At 35.8% G+C, this 14,760-nt stretch overlaps 1 protein-coding gene across 3 annotated transcripts in view; it reads right to left on the minus strand.

The window, feature by feature from the left end:
- Positions 1-10,006: 10,006 nt before the first annotated feature.
- The window catches only part of plxna1b (plexin A1b), a 744,633-nt gene continuing 739,879 nt past the window's right edge, over positions 10,007-14,760 (minus strand). For 2 of the 3 annotated variants that reach the window (XM_087255665.1, XM_087255664.1), the window contains 2 exons: positions 13,145-13,295; positions 10,007-11,097 (listed from right to left, as the gene is read on the minus strand). In XM_087255665.1, coding sequence (XP_087111791.1) covers positions 11,002-11,097; positions 13,145-13,295 — 247 coding nt within the window. In that variant the 3' untranslated portion in view covers positions 10,007-11,001. The remainder of the gene's footprint in view (positions 11,098-13,144; positions 13,296-14,760) is intronic. The other variant, NM_001110010.1, reaches the window with a different exon arrangement.

Here is a 14,760-nt window from a genome sequence, read left to right on the forward strand (position 1 = left end):
GTTACATTTAAAAGCACTAAGCATATTTTTGGTTGCGCAGTGAGTACATTTTCAGAAATAAGGTCCAAAAAGCTGTCACATGAACTGAAAAATAAAAAAAAAACACAAATAACCTAACACAAATGAAGACACATTTTACTAAACTGAAAATAAAACAATAAGGTTCTTTAAAAAAGCTCAAGAATTGCTCAAATAAGTCTTTTTTATTTATTTATTTTATTTATTTATTTATTTTTTTTTTTTTTTGAGTGTGGGTATACTAAAATATTGTAAATATTATAAAATTTTATATATTGTAAAAAGGTACACTTTTACACTTGGGATACATACAGTTGATTAGCCTTTAATTATTTTAAAAATATTCCGCAGGTGCAGTTTATTAATGGTATAAAATAAAGCATAACAGTTTTAATAACTAATTTGTAAATACTAATTTTCATTTGTCTTTATTATGATGACAGAACATAATATTTGATTATTTGGTAACATTATACAGCTTAATCTACAATTTAAAGGCTCAATTAAGTTAATTAGGGTAATTAGACAAGCCAGTGGAAAACAGTGGTTTGTCCTGTAGCCAAATAGTTTCTTAAGATGGGCACGCACACACGCACACACGCACACACACACACACACACATATATATATATATATATATATATATATATATATATATATATATATATATATATATATATATGTGTGTGTATATATATATATATATGTGTGTGTGTGTATATATATATATATATGTGTGTGTGTGTATGTGTGTGTGTGTATGTATATATATATATATATATATTTCCCGAAAGTCTTAATTGTTTTATTTTGGCTAGAATAAAAACAGTTTTACATTTTTTAAAAACCATTTTAAGGTCAAAATTATTATCCCCTTTAAGCTAGATTTAATTTTTCGTCCACATAATAAACAGTCTACAGAATAAACCATCGTTATACAATATCTTGCCTAATTACCCTATCACCTGCCTAGTTAACCTAATTGACCTAGTTAAGCCTTTAAATGTCACTTTAAGCTGTATAGAAGTGTCTTGAAGAATATCTAGTCTAATATTATTTACTGTCTTTGTTAGAGATGAGGTATTAACACTATAAGGATTAGAAATGTGTTGAAGAAATCTGCTCTCCGTTAAACAGAAATTGGGGGGAAAAATAAACAGGGGGGGCTTATAATTCTGTCTTCAACTTATATACTATATACATATATACACACAGTATGTATTAAACTGCTTTTATTTCAGCTAAAGTAAAAGAAATGGGACATTATCCAGAAGAAAAAAATATTATAGGAAATACAAAAAAATGGGGAAAATCTTTTACAAAGAATAAAAATTTCACAGATAGTTTATTAGTTTGGCTTTCAACATATATTTATTTCTATATATTCTTTTTAATCATATTTCCTTTTATCTGGTTATATTTGTCTTTTTAGCATTTGTTTATTCTTGTTTTGTGCATAAGCAATTATATGTATATATGCACCTAGTTAATGTCTATAAAGTTGGACCGGATGAAGTGGAACCCATAAATAGGGCCACACAGAATCTGCACACTCAAAAAAATAAAAAATAAAATAAAATACTGAGATTTTTGCAGAATTTTAAGCCCATCATTCAATTAATTTACTTAAATGTGTGTAAATATATTTATTTTCTATTTTAATTTAAGTGATATTATGCAAATTTGTATATGCTTTATGTACACTGAAAAAAACTATTCGAAGACGATTCCTTGGATTTACTCTTATTTTTTTTACGTTAAGTGGTTGTAAACAATTTATTTGTGCTGAATTTAAACAAACAAATTAAGTTGAACATTTTTTTAATTTAATTAGTTTGTTTAAATTAACACAAATAAATTGTTTGCAACAGTTCTGCATGCAACATTTTTCAGTGTACAACAGTTTGTGCAGTGATATTTTCTGTCTTTTAGTAGACGTATATTATACGAGAGACTTGCTTTGTTTATCAAGCAAGTGGATTTAAATGGATTTGCATTGTAAACCTTAACTACAAGTTATTATTATTAAATGTGTTAGTTACTCTCAAAATCATTCTGCATAAATTCACAGATATTGTACAAAATTCTGTGCAGTAATAGCAAAAAACAGTCCACAGATTCTGGGTCTGTCCTGGCCATAAGTCTCTTTCATTACTAATTTTTTCACTTATATTATTTACTATTTTAGGTTCTACAGCCTCAGTCTCCATAATGAAAAAGACTCTTGGAGAGGTTTGGCGCGATGAGATGGCGAATAAACATGACAGTGTATTTTTAGATGAACTATTTCTTTAAAGGCTGCTGAGTTCATAATACTGTGCAGGAAAGTTTTGAAATAAACACCCAGAAAAGCTTCCTAATTAAGCTGACGTCAGTGGCGGCGTTGTGTTTTTCAGTCCTTAAAATTCAGCAAGCTTCTAGATGTAATTATTTCTGGCGCTGTGTGGGTGTGTGTACGTGTGAAAAGCGAGCTCTGTTAATTAGGGAGATTTGAGCGTGTCCTCCAGCGGGATTGTGCTGCTCAGGTGAGGAGATCACAGGTGAGTGATGGAAACAGACCCGCTGTGGGCTCCAGCAGCACCTGTTCTCCTTCACCTGAAGCCTGCATGTGGAGAGAGAGAAAAAAACTCCCTCAGAGTCGCTCGCGGTGGAGCCGATGTGTGATTTGGCATCAAGAATGTCAACCTGGGGAGAATGGCAATGAAAAAATGATTCATTGGATTAACTTTTTTGTTGTTGTTTTTTTTTTTTTTTGAAGGTAAGTGCTTGCAAACAATTTATTAGAGTGAAAATTAAACAAAGTTGAACATTACTCAATTTAATTTGTTTTAATAGTTGACACTTAGCTGATGATTGATTATAAAGCTTGTTTGGCACCCTGCCCTGGGGGAAAGCCCTGAGCTCATAAGATCCTCGAGCGTGGGGCTCTCTCCCATTTGCACTGCGAGAGGGGAGTTTGAGCTCAGGTATCTCGAGAATAAGCAAATGCTGCTGGTGAAATTGGTCTATGTTGCTAATTTGGTTTAATCAATTTACTTATGTCTCATGTTTGAACTGTTGGAGGAAACCAGAGAACCCGAGGAAAACCCACACGAGCACGGGGAGACATGAACTCCGCACAGAAATGTCGACTGGTGGGGTTAAGACCTGAACCGGAGACATTCTTGCTGCGAGGCAACAGTTACTGGGCCACCATGCTGCCCTATGGAGGAAAAAGGAGGTGAGGGGGAGAAAGGAGGGATTCTTCAGGATGAAGATGAGTAAGGTAAGATGCTTTGGTTATGGAATTGGTGAATCATACGTTAGCTAATGCAGGGTCAGCCATGTCAACCATAAGCACGTGATCCTCTCGAAATAAGAGGCTCGTTCTTTATCCTCACGCTGCAGATACTCTGTTTAACTGTTTTCTCGCTAGTGAAGTCTTTACAAAGTCCGCTATGTAAATGGCAAATGCACCATGGTGTGAAGCAACTGACTCTTAAAGGGATTGAGAGATGATACTTTGATTGGTTAAAGCAGGTTATGCTCAAAACACACACAGAGACATACACACTCATTAAGAGAACAAGCACAGCCCTGTTAGACCATGCGCCGGGGCGCAGAGCGTATTTTTCCATCCTTAAAATGCCAAAAATGGATTCAGACATGCTCCTTAATGCTTTTGCACCATACGCTTTAGACTTTGTGCCTAGATTGTTAATAAATAGAGCCCATAATGTCCAGGAAATGGAGGCGTATACCCCTCTTCTAATAAATGGTGCGTCTCATATCACATACTTAAGAACTACTCTAAGCTATTTTGTAGTATAAATAGTGCGTTTTTATTCTAACAATAATAAGTGCACTTTTGATGCACTTATTAAACTAGAAAAAATGAAGTGGAATGCTGGACACTTTACACGCTCAACGACCGCAGCTTTGCTCTCATAGCGGAAGGGGCGGGGCTATTGGATGCTCATATTGGATTACTCTTTTATTTTGGATTGTGAGAGCAAAATTCTCCTACGAGAGTGATTATAGTGCTTCCTGATGGTCAATGCGGGGATTCTCATGGCAGGTATTATTTGGTAGTTTGGTCATTTATTTCACTTATTAATGGCCAGCCGTCAAACATCATCTGGGAAACGGTTTGAACTTTCGCTTAGAAAAAAAAATACTAGTGTTTCATTTGGGACGATACTACAAACATATACCATGCTGTTAAGTGTGAAAGTGCATAAGTGCACAGTGTGCCATTTGGGACGCAACATTTTTGGTATAAAGCTCTAGCACATTTATTTCTTGAGTGAAGCGTATTTCCCATATTAGTTCCTATTAGAATCATTTTCAATTAAAATATTATTATTATTATCTTATTATTATTATTATTATTATTATATATTATTAGCACTATTGTTTTGAGAGTAAGGGAATTATTTACAGCTCAAAAGACTTTAAAGCAAACCTTTACTGTATTAACTGTATTTAGCATAACAAAGACAGAAAGAAATCCACAAGAAAGGTTTGCAAAAACATGTTTATTCTCTCCATGATGTCTGTACATTTACAAGTAGTAAATCTGCAAAAACAAAACAAAACCTATTTACACATGAATAGATACAGATGACAGTCCGAGTCCTGAATCACAACTGTTCAAAAGTCTTTGTTATTTCAGTTTTCCTCAACACAAACCATCTCTTTTTTTTATACCTGAAGCACAGACACTTCATTATTTACTTTTCCAGAAATGACTGTAAAGAAACCAAGCAAAGGGATGAGGTTAGACCGGGAGCTTCTGCATCTGCGCCGCATTATTATTGCATGTCATCGAAAAGCTGGACCTTCATAGAGACCTGGAGTTACAGATTCACAAACAGCGGCGATTACAGGAGCATATGAAAGGAGAGCCATTTAGACACATTTCGATCTAGCAAACACAACAACAGGATCCAAAGAGGAATAAATAAACTGTGACTTTTTTTTTACATGTGTTTTGAGATTTGGGTGTAAACATTGAAAGTCCCTGGGAAGAAGCTCACTTGTTCAGAGCATCACCATTGAGTCCAGCAGCTCTTTAGTGGCGAAACCAACAAAATGAGACCAACCCAAGAGCGGGAGGAAGATCCTGAGATGTTTTGAACTCATTTTAAAGCATGTAAAGACAAATAATAAAGTCCCACTGCAGCAAACACACCAACACAACCTCAATTGGTAAAGATCGGATGCTGTTTGATTGATGCAAGTGACAGCATAAGGTTACAGCATGAAGGTTATGCCGATCTGTGCTTAATGTCTATCAAATGAACCCAAGATTAAACATTCAGTGCTAAAATAAAGATGACTGTGTTCTGATATTGGGTAAGGTTACACTATTTTCAGGTGACGTAGTTACATTAGTGTAACTATTTAATTAACTACTGATTAATTTCATAATACATGGTTGGCATCAGAAAGTGATTTGCACTGCAAAAAAAAAAAAAACTCTTGTTTTTAGTCCAAATATGTAAGAATTCTTAAATCAGCATTATTTTTTTTTTAGACTGGCAAATAATATTGTCTTGTTTTCAGAATTAATGAAGTGAGTTTTTCCTTCAAACAACTCTGTTAAAATAGTTGGGTTAAAAATACCCCAACATATAACCCAACTGTAGATTATTATAACACCTTGTTTATTTTTAACCCAATGCATTGGGTAATTTTGATTAAATTTTATTTTTTACATTCCAGTATTACTACAATTACTATTAATTCTATAATTATGGCTGTGTAAATAAATAAATGTCTCCGCAAGGTTCTGAAGGTGAGAATGACGGCCGAATATCCCAATGTCTATCATTTCTTCAAAAAACTAACAAACTGTAGAGATGAACATGTAAGGTAGAGAAAGAGTTTTATCCATTCAATATACAGTTGAAGTCAGAATTATTAGCCCCCTTCAAATTTTTTTTATATTTCCCCAATGATGTTTACCAGAGGAAGGAAATTTTCACAGTATGTCTGATAATATTTTTTCTTCAGGAGAAAGTCTTATTTGTTTTATTTCGGCAAGAATTAAAGCAGTTTTTAATTTTTTAAACACCATTTTAGGGACAAAATTATTGGGGAAAAATAAACAAGCGGTCTAATAATTCAGGGGGGCTAATAATTCTGACTTCAATTGTATATTGGCTATGAAGCATGTGTTTGTATCATCAATAACTAAGAGTGCTGGTGAAACGGATATAAAAAAAAACACGACACGGACAGGTCATTCAATAAAAAAAACAACATTATTGCGCTAGAGCTTAACTTATTAACGCAAAAACAACATTAGGCACACATATTAATGCAGCTGTTCTGTGTCAGATAAATCAGTTGACTGATTAAATTTAAAATTTTAACTTAACTAGTTGAGTTGCAATAAATAACCCAACAAAGCACCAAATATTTAACTTAACCAGATAAGTTATTAATAAATAACCTAATAAAGGTTAAAAATAACCCAAAAAAGCACCACATGTGTTTAACTCAACCATCGGGTTAAATAAATAACACAACGTTCTTTAGTGTTTAGGGGTAAGCTAAATAATTTTGGCATTTGACTATTTTGCTTACCCCATTGGCAGATTATTTAGCTTGTTTTAGGGAAAACTCACTTCATTCTGAGCTATTATTTCTTAAAACAAGATGATATGTTTAGCTCATCTCGAAAAAGCATCCTTACTTAAGAGTTTGTAAATTTTTGGACTAGAAACAAGATCAAAAACTACAAAGAAACACATTTCTTGGATGATGAAAGGGATTTTTAGGTTTCTTCGTCATTGGTGTTTACAGTTTTTGCACAAGAGCGCCCCCTGGAGGAGATTTACTACTGACCACACAACTGTGCTTCCCTAACAAGATGCGCATGTTGTGTTTGACTTTTCATTTTAATGATTAATTGTTAACACTTCACTTAATTTTTAATTATTTAATGCATTTACTAACATGAACTAATTATGAACAATACAGCATTTACAATAGTTCAACATTATTATTATTAACATTATTATTATTAACATGCATTAATAAAATTCAAATGAATGCTTGTTAATATTAATTAATGCACTGTGAATTTACATAAACTAACAACGACTGTATTTTCATTAACTAACATGAGCAAATACTGTAATAAATGTATTGTTCATTGTTAGTTCAGGTTAATAGATGAACATCAACTAATATAACCTTATTGCAAAGTGTTACTGATTAATTGAATCACCCAGTCCTAGTCTTTAGGTTGAATCTGATATGAGAAACTGGACCAAAAGTTTGAGAACGTACTCTTTAAGCACGCAAACACTTGGCTAAAAAATGAAGCACTAGAATACTTCAATCATTGCCACTTTATAAAGCCCCAAACACTGAAATATTCACTCGAGAGCTTCAAGAGGAGACTGTGGAAACGGCTCTCTTAAAGTGTTCAATGAAAGCAGAGTGATTGATCTGTCTTAATCAATCAGTTCTGCTCATTAAAGACAAACCCCGTTTCTCTTTTCTGATCACGCAGAACTGATGAACGAGCGTTTCCTCCCTCCATATCGACACACCAAGTAAAAAACACTGACTCATGCACCCCGAACAATTCACTCCCGCTCATTTACTTCAGCTCCGTCTCTGTAAGCGTAGTGATTTTTCCGGAAGATGAACCTGCTGGAGTGTTTATGATCTGAGCTCACGTGTATGATAGAAAAGAGAGGCTTTTTTGGATATAAAATCAAAGAGTCTATCCTGAAAAGTAAGTAAAGATGTAACACTTTACAATACGGATCATGTAGTTAATGTGGTCACACTTGATTTTGAAGTTAATTCTCACTATCAACTAACAATTATCTGTGACTTTGAGCTCACTGAACTCTTAATTTGATGCTTGACACAGTCACACTAGCGTAACTATTTATTTATCTACAGATTAATATTAATTACTGATTATATGGTCGTGGATAGAATATTTTTTAACTTAAATTTCTGTAGTTTCTAGTCCAAATTTCAAACATTTTTAAATCAAGAAGCATTTTTAAGACGAGCAAAATACATTATCTAAAATACAGGACATGTAGGACACAGTTAATGTGCTCACACTTTATTTCAGGGTTAATTCTCGCTATCTACTAACCATTAGCTATGACTTTCAGCTCATTAAACTCTCGATTTGCTGCTTATTTATAGTTATTAGAGTAGTAGATGGGATGTAAATAAGGTCATGCATTACATGTACTTTATAAATATTAATAAACAGCCACTATCTTAATAAAAGTCAGATAATAAGCCACTATTTGATAGTGAGAATTGCTTCCTATGCTGAATTGTGATGGCTTACATATTTACTAACATAAACAACGCATCGATTACAGTATTTATTAAAATTATGAACATTAGTTAATGAAAAATCTGTTGTTAGTTCTTGACTCAGTGCATAAAGTAATGCTTTAGTATGGAGTCAATCCAGGGCTACATATACTTGCAAAAGGTTTTTCAAACTAAAAATAAAGTATCGAGCAAAAAATAAATAAATAGATGCAAATCTCCAAACATCGCAATTTGAAAACAAATTGAGAAATACAAATACATTTTGCTAATAAAAATAAAGAACTGCAAAAGGAAAAGTTTTGAGACAACAAAAAAACTGCAAATAAAAATCAAGCAGTGCAAAACAACAAACAAAACTAAAGTATTTGCAATAAAAAAACTGTATATATATATATACACACACACACACACACACACACACACACATATATATATATATATATATACATATATACACACACATATACACACACACACACACACACACACACACACACACACACACACACACACACATATATATATATATATATATATATATATATATATATATATATATATATATATATATATATATATGCAAATTCTTTTTATAGCATTGCCTTTATAAAACCCATCCAGCAATTTCCGGACTTACAGGACTGTAAGACCACCTCAGTGATACTGTGTTTCCAGGTGACGACGTAGTTTAAATGGAGGCAGGTCTGGGCCTGCTGTAATTGCCCAGGTCCCCTTGACTCCGCCCCCTCGTCAAAGCAGGGCCACAAAGTGAAACACGCAGAAACGTGAAGAGCAAAGTATAAACAGCATCGCAAACTCAAAAGCAGGGCTTAATTTGTGCCGGAACACGGCGGATCCGGCACTTCATTTTACATATCCCCCTGATCAACCGCCCTTCTGTCCCGTCCGCTCACTATTGTTCACAACACCCCTCCGCCATCCACCACACCAGTCCCCCCACCCCAACCCCCTCCCCTAGCTCTCCACTTTCGTGCGCAGCACCTCTCCATGCATGGGTAACATGCCGGATCTATAACCCCGAAAAGGCAATGCTATTAAAAAAATTTGTTTTTTACTTGCAAATATTTTTAAAAATGTTTTGCACTGCTGGATTTTTATTTGCAGTTCTTTTTTTGTTTGCAAATTTCATTTTTATTTTTCATAAATTCATTTTCAAATTCTTGAAAATATTATTAATATTTTTTGCTCAACACTTTATTTTTTGTTTGCAAAACTTTCTTTTATTTTACTTTAATGAATGATTAACTATTATTGGAGAAATGCTGTAAACGTATTGTTCATGTTAGTAAATACATTAACTAATTATCCCCTATTGTAAAGGGTTACTAATAAAGTCTTGCAGTCAAACTTTACAATAAGATTTAATGTATTTACTAACATCAACTAATTAAGAACAATACTTCAACACCATTTATTAATAAGAATTGCGCATTTATTAATGCAGCGTTTCTCAACTACGTTCCTAGAGGCGTGCCAGCCCTGAATCAGATCATCAGCTCATTAGCAAAGCCAGAAAGAGCTGTAATGAGTGTGACAGACAAAGGAGACATCCAAAACATGCAGTGCTGGTGCTCCTCCAGGAACGTGGTCGAGAAACACTGTACTAAAGAATAATTAAAATCCAAATTCATGTTGTTATCATTGGTTAATACATCGTTAGTCAACATGAACGACTTTATTTTGACAAAATAATGACTAACAAAACACTCTGTAATGACTTTATAATAACAAAACACTTTATAATGACTAACATAAAACACATGCTGTAATAAAGATGTTGTTCATTGCTTGTTTATGTTAGTAAATGTATTAACTGATAGTAACTAACACAACCGTATTGTAAAGTGTTACCAGCTTTGCTTTAGATCAGTGGTCTCAAACTCAGTTCCTGGAGGGCCACAGCTCTGCACAGTTTAGCTCCAACTCACACCTGCCGAACAGTAATAGTCTCTATAGTCTTGATTATTTGTATCAGGTGTGTTTGATTAGGGTTGGAGCAAAACTGTGCAGAGCTGCCGTCCTCCAGAAATTGAGTTTGACACCTGTGCTTTAGATGAACAGATCAGTCTAAATTTAACTTAATTCTCCTGTCATCAAGTTTTTTTTTTAATCCCATAACATTCCTACTTCACAAACCTTGCATTAAACGACATTCAAATAAAACATGGCACAGGACAATATTTTTATTCGCATTTTTATCATTTTTTTTCCTTCTTTTTGTCATTTTGTGTAAATTCACCTTCGTCAACACTACTGTACGTACAGGATAAAAGCTTACGTTGTCCGACCGGAGACGTGTGTTCATGAGATGGAGGCAGTTGCTCGTTGATTCTGTGCAAAATTCGGCAGAAACACAAGTGGCAGAGAGAGCGGATTACATTTGTACAAAATCATAAAACATAGTAAACACGATTCGAGTGTCCTTTTAATCCGCTGCCGCGTTCATTGGCTCGGTCACATGACTTCATAAGAGGTCCAAAGCATCCTCAGTGTATCTTTAAAACAGCAAAGAGCGTCTTTTTGTCCGCGTTGTATGAAAACGTCCACCGCACTCAACAACAAGTCATCCAAAAACAATGCAAAATTCAACATTCAGCGTTGTGGTTTTGTCCGTGTAAAAGCGCGCACACACACACACTCACACACACATTGAGATCAGCTGGGTAAAGCCATGGTGTCGATCACCTGCTCCAGTTTAGCCCTCAGTCTCTGCCGGCGGGACTGTTCGTCTCTCTCCAGCGCAGACAAGATCTACACAAAACACAACACAGTGGGGAAATGAAATATTAAAGAAATGTTGTGTTGTTTGTCTTGTTGTTCTGTTTTTCGTAGGTTATGGAAGATGTTTCTTATTCTTTTTTTCCCTTTTGTTTTTGAATTGGATTTTGAGTCTGTACTAAAGTTTGATTTAATCATTTTAGCAGGTCTTAATTTTCCTTTATCCTTGTTTTAATACATTTTAATGTTTTTTTGTTTGTTTGTTTCAGATTTTTTTATTTTTTATTTAAAGATTTACAATGACAGAACAGTGGTATAGGGTCTCATGCCATCATATACAATAATATAGCAATCTATTATATAATTGTCCATCGGCTAATAATTCAAGTCTTTTGTAAAGGGTAAAATTAATAAAAAAAATAAAAATTAAATTAAAATTTAATAAAATTCGAGATACATTCTCCAAAAACTCCCATAGAGTATTCCAGACATGCCAGAAATCATCAGATTTCTGACGCAAGTCATAAGTCAGTTTTTCCAAGGGTAAGAAAATGGCAACCTCATTTGAATGTTTTTAATAATTTTTATTTTTGTTGATTTTATTTTATGTTTAAGTAAGGCACTGTGAATTACCATTGTGTATGAAATGTGCAATATAAATAATCTTCCCTTGCCTTGCAAAGTAACCAAAATTGAGCAGACACACGTCCAATAACCAACAATCCATCTCAAACTTTTACCACTTTTAACATTTTATTAATTGCCTCTATTTTACCAATATATTTGAATAATCTTTCTTACAATATCATTAGTTTAAAAGCTCTCCATATATATATATATATATATAGCTACCTAGTGAGGACCAGCAATGCATTGCTCAGAATTCCAGCAATTTACTCAACCCAAGCTCATTCTGGAAACGTAGCCCCGCGGACGTTTCTGGAGACCGCGATTTACGTGGCCGGAGGTACGCAAGGCCGCGTTTAGTTTTTTTCGAGCGAACACTCCGCCCCTCCTCTTCGCGCTCGCCGGCCGACGGCTCGCCTCCGAGTGGAGGGCTTTCCCGATGCAATCAGTTTGTCCGCTTAGCTCACAGCGTTGCGTCGGCGGAGCGGAGGCCCCGGAGGAGGAGGAGCCGGCCGCGGTGGACGACGACTGGGATCGAGTCCGGGGAACAGCAGGTTCCGGAAATCAGGTAAGACAAAAAACGGAATCCGAAAAATAAGGGCGAGAACCCGGCGGGATCCGAAAACGCGGTCGAAATCGAAGACGAGGGCTTTTTTATGTTTTCTGGACGGCTTTTGCGAAGCATCGCTCGGATTTAGGGAAGGAGGAGGAGGGCGGCCGAGTCGGCCAATCCGGCGGCTTTTCACGCAAGAACGGCGCGGGCGCGAACAGTGCGCGCTCCCGAGAGGCGCCCGAGACGCGAAAAAGCGCGCACAGCGGCCTCTCGCAGATCCGCGAAAACAAAAACCGCTCGAATACGTACCTCCCGGGATGTAAATCGCGGTCCGCAGAAACGTCCGCGGGGCTACGTTTCCACAATGAGCCCGGGTTGAATTTACTGGTAATATTACAATGAAATGTCTGGCATTTTTATGTTTACACATGATCTCTACAGTAAATATAGAATTGATTCTAATAACTCCTCTCCATCATTAAGATCTTGTGATCTTAAATTACTCACTGTACCTAAAATGGGCTTTAAAAAAAACGGGGTGATCAAGCATTTTGCAGTTGCTAAACCCTGGAACACTCTACCAATTCACGTAGACTTTCCCCGTTTATTTCTGTATTTAAGTCAGTTTTAAAGACCTATCTATTTCCTCTCGCTTTTAACACGTATACACTGTTTTTGTTTTTTTTTTGCTTTAATTTGTTCTTTTATATTCTGTTTTCTTATGTCTTTAGTACTCCTATGTACAACACTTTGGTTGTTTTTAAATGTGCTCTATAAATAAATATTGTATTGTATAAAAGTTTGTCTATAAAAGTCTAAAAGGAGTTCTAAGAGGAATTTGTGAATGCAGAGGACAGTTTTTGGGGAAGGTTTGCCTCGCACACAAATTGCTGTACTGACCTCGTCCTTGTATTTGGTGATGTAGGAGAAGATTTCGTGCAGCGCGCTCATGCTGTTGAACTGATTCAGATGCAGACGCGACTGTTCAGCCAGATACGCGCTCATATCCTGATCACTGATCGCAGACATCCGCGATATATCAGAGTAATACCTGCACAACACACACACGCGCACACACACACACACACACACACACACACACACACACACACACACACACACACACACACACACACACATGGATCAATCAACAGTTTAGTGCAGTTATCAGCAGATCAAACACAACCAGAACATCCTGACGTCTGCTTCCAAAATAAAAGTCCCATGCTCTAACCTTCAGTGCATTTTATATAGCATCAAACATTTTCTAAATTCTAAATAATCAGTTTTAATGCTGTTTTTGATACCAAAATGTACTATATGTTTGGGGTTAGGTTTACAGTTCGTTATTATGCATAACACATTGTAATTACCATAGTAGGTGCTAACCTTATATTAAAGGGTCATGAAACACCAAAACACATGTGTTTAAGCTGTTGACAGTCGTATATGTGTCTCACAATGCTAAAAACACTATTAGGGCACCTATATTTCACTAAAAAGTGTAAATTGGTTGTTTTTGCGTTATTTTAAGCAAATTCGTACTTCCGGTTTGAAACGAATTTTTGAAGCTGCGTCACGGTCATGACATAATAGCGTGTGTTCCAGCGTGCAGACTGGACGACTGTGCCAGAGTGTGCCTTATTACGTCTTACAGTGTGCTGCATTAATGCATGAGTAAAGCTTGGTTCAAACCAATCAGCGCGCTCTATTGTGCAACTTCATTAATATTCATTAGTGTCACAGTGTTTAGACGACAGAGACGCCACGTTGTGTTGGCAAAACAAGCGTGAAGTGTTGCTTTTATAGTTTGCTGCAGTTCAGTTTCGTTTTCATTTTCTCTCTGTGAGAGCTCAGCTGGAGTCACGTGTGGATTAACAGTGTACGCAACGCTCGACAACAATAACTTACGTGTCTAAGGAGGATTATTGTTTACCTGAGAGCTGTTCTCATCTGCAAACGCTGAGATCCGGATTCGCTTGTCGTCTCCTCTTAATAAAGATGCGGCTCTAGCTGCTGGTGATTGTCCTGTCTCTACAGATTTGGTAAGTGAGTGACCAGTGCTCTTTGTTTATTCAGTTTGTTCGTATTGAACTAATTACTGCATAAAAAATACACGCTTACAGCAGTTCCTCGAATCAAATATCACGTTTGTCGCGAGGGGCATGAATGAATTCCCTGAATGAAAGAGCCAAACTGCAGTTAAAGTCATTTAATAATTTGGCAAATAATTCGACAACAGATGTCCATGTAAACACAGTCACTTTCTCCCCTGTGTGTGTGCATGTGTGTGTTTTGACTCTGAAACTCAGCGCGCGCCCAAATAGACACTCCCACACCAAGCCTCTTTTCCTCTTCCGACACTCCCCCCTAAACAGAGCTGGACACGCCCACTTTTCTGACTTTTTCCAAAGTAGAGGTGTGAAAACACCCTGCTGAAACGAGGGGCTTTCATGGCCCTTTGAAGTGTTACCAAAAATGTAATAAATTAGGTCACACTATTTTAAAGTACAACT

The sequence above is a fragment of the Danio rerio genome, chromosome 6 (genome assembly GCF_052040795.2).
Source record: "Danio rerio strain M-AB ecotype USA chromosome 6, GRCz13ab, whole genome shotgun sequence".
Classification (NCBI taxonomy): Eukaryota; Metazoa; Chordata; class Actinopteri; order Cypriniformes; family Danionidae; genus Danio; species Danio rerio.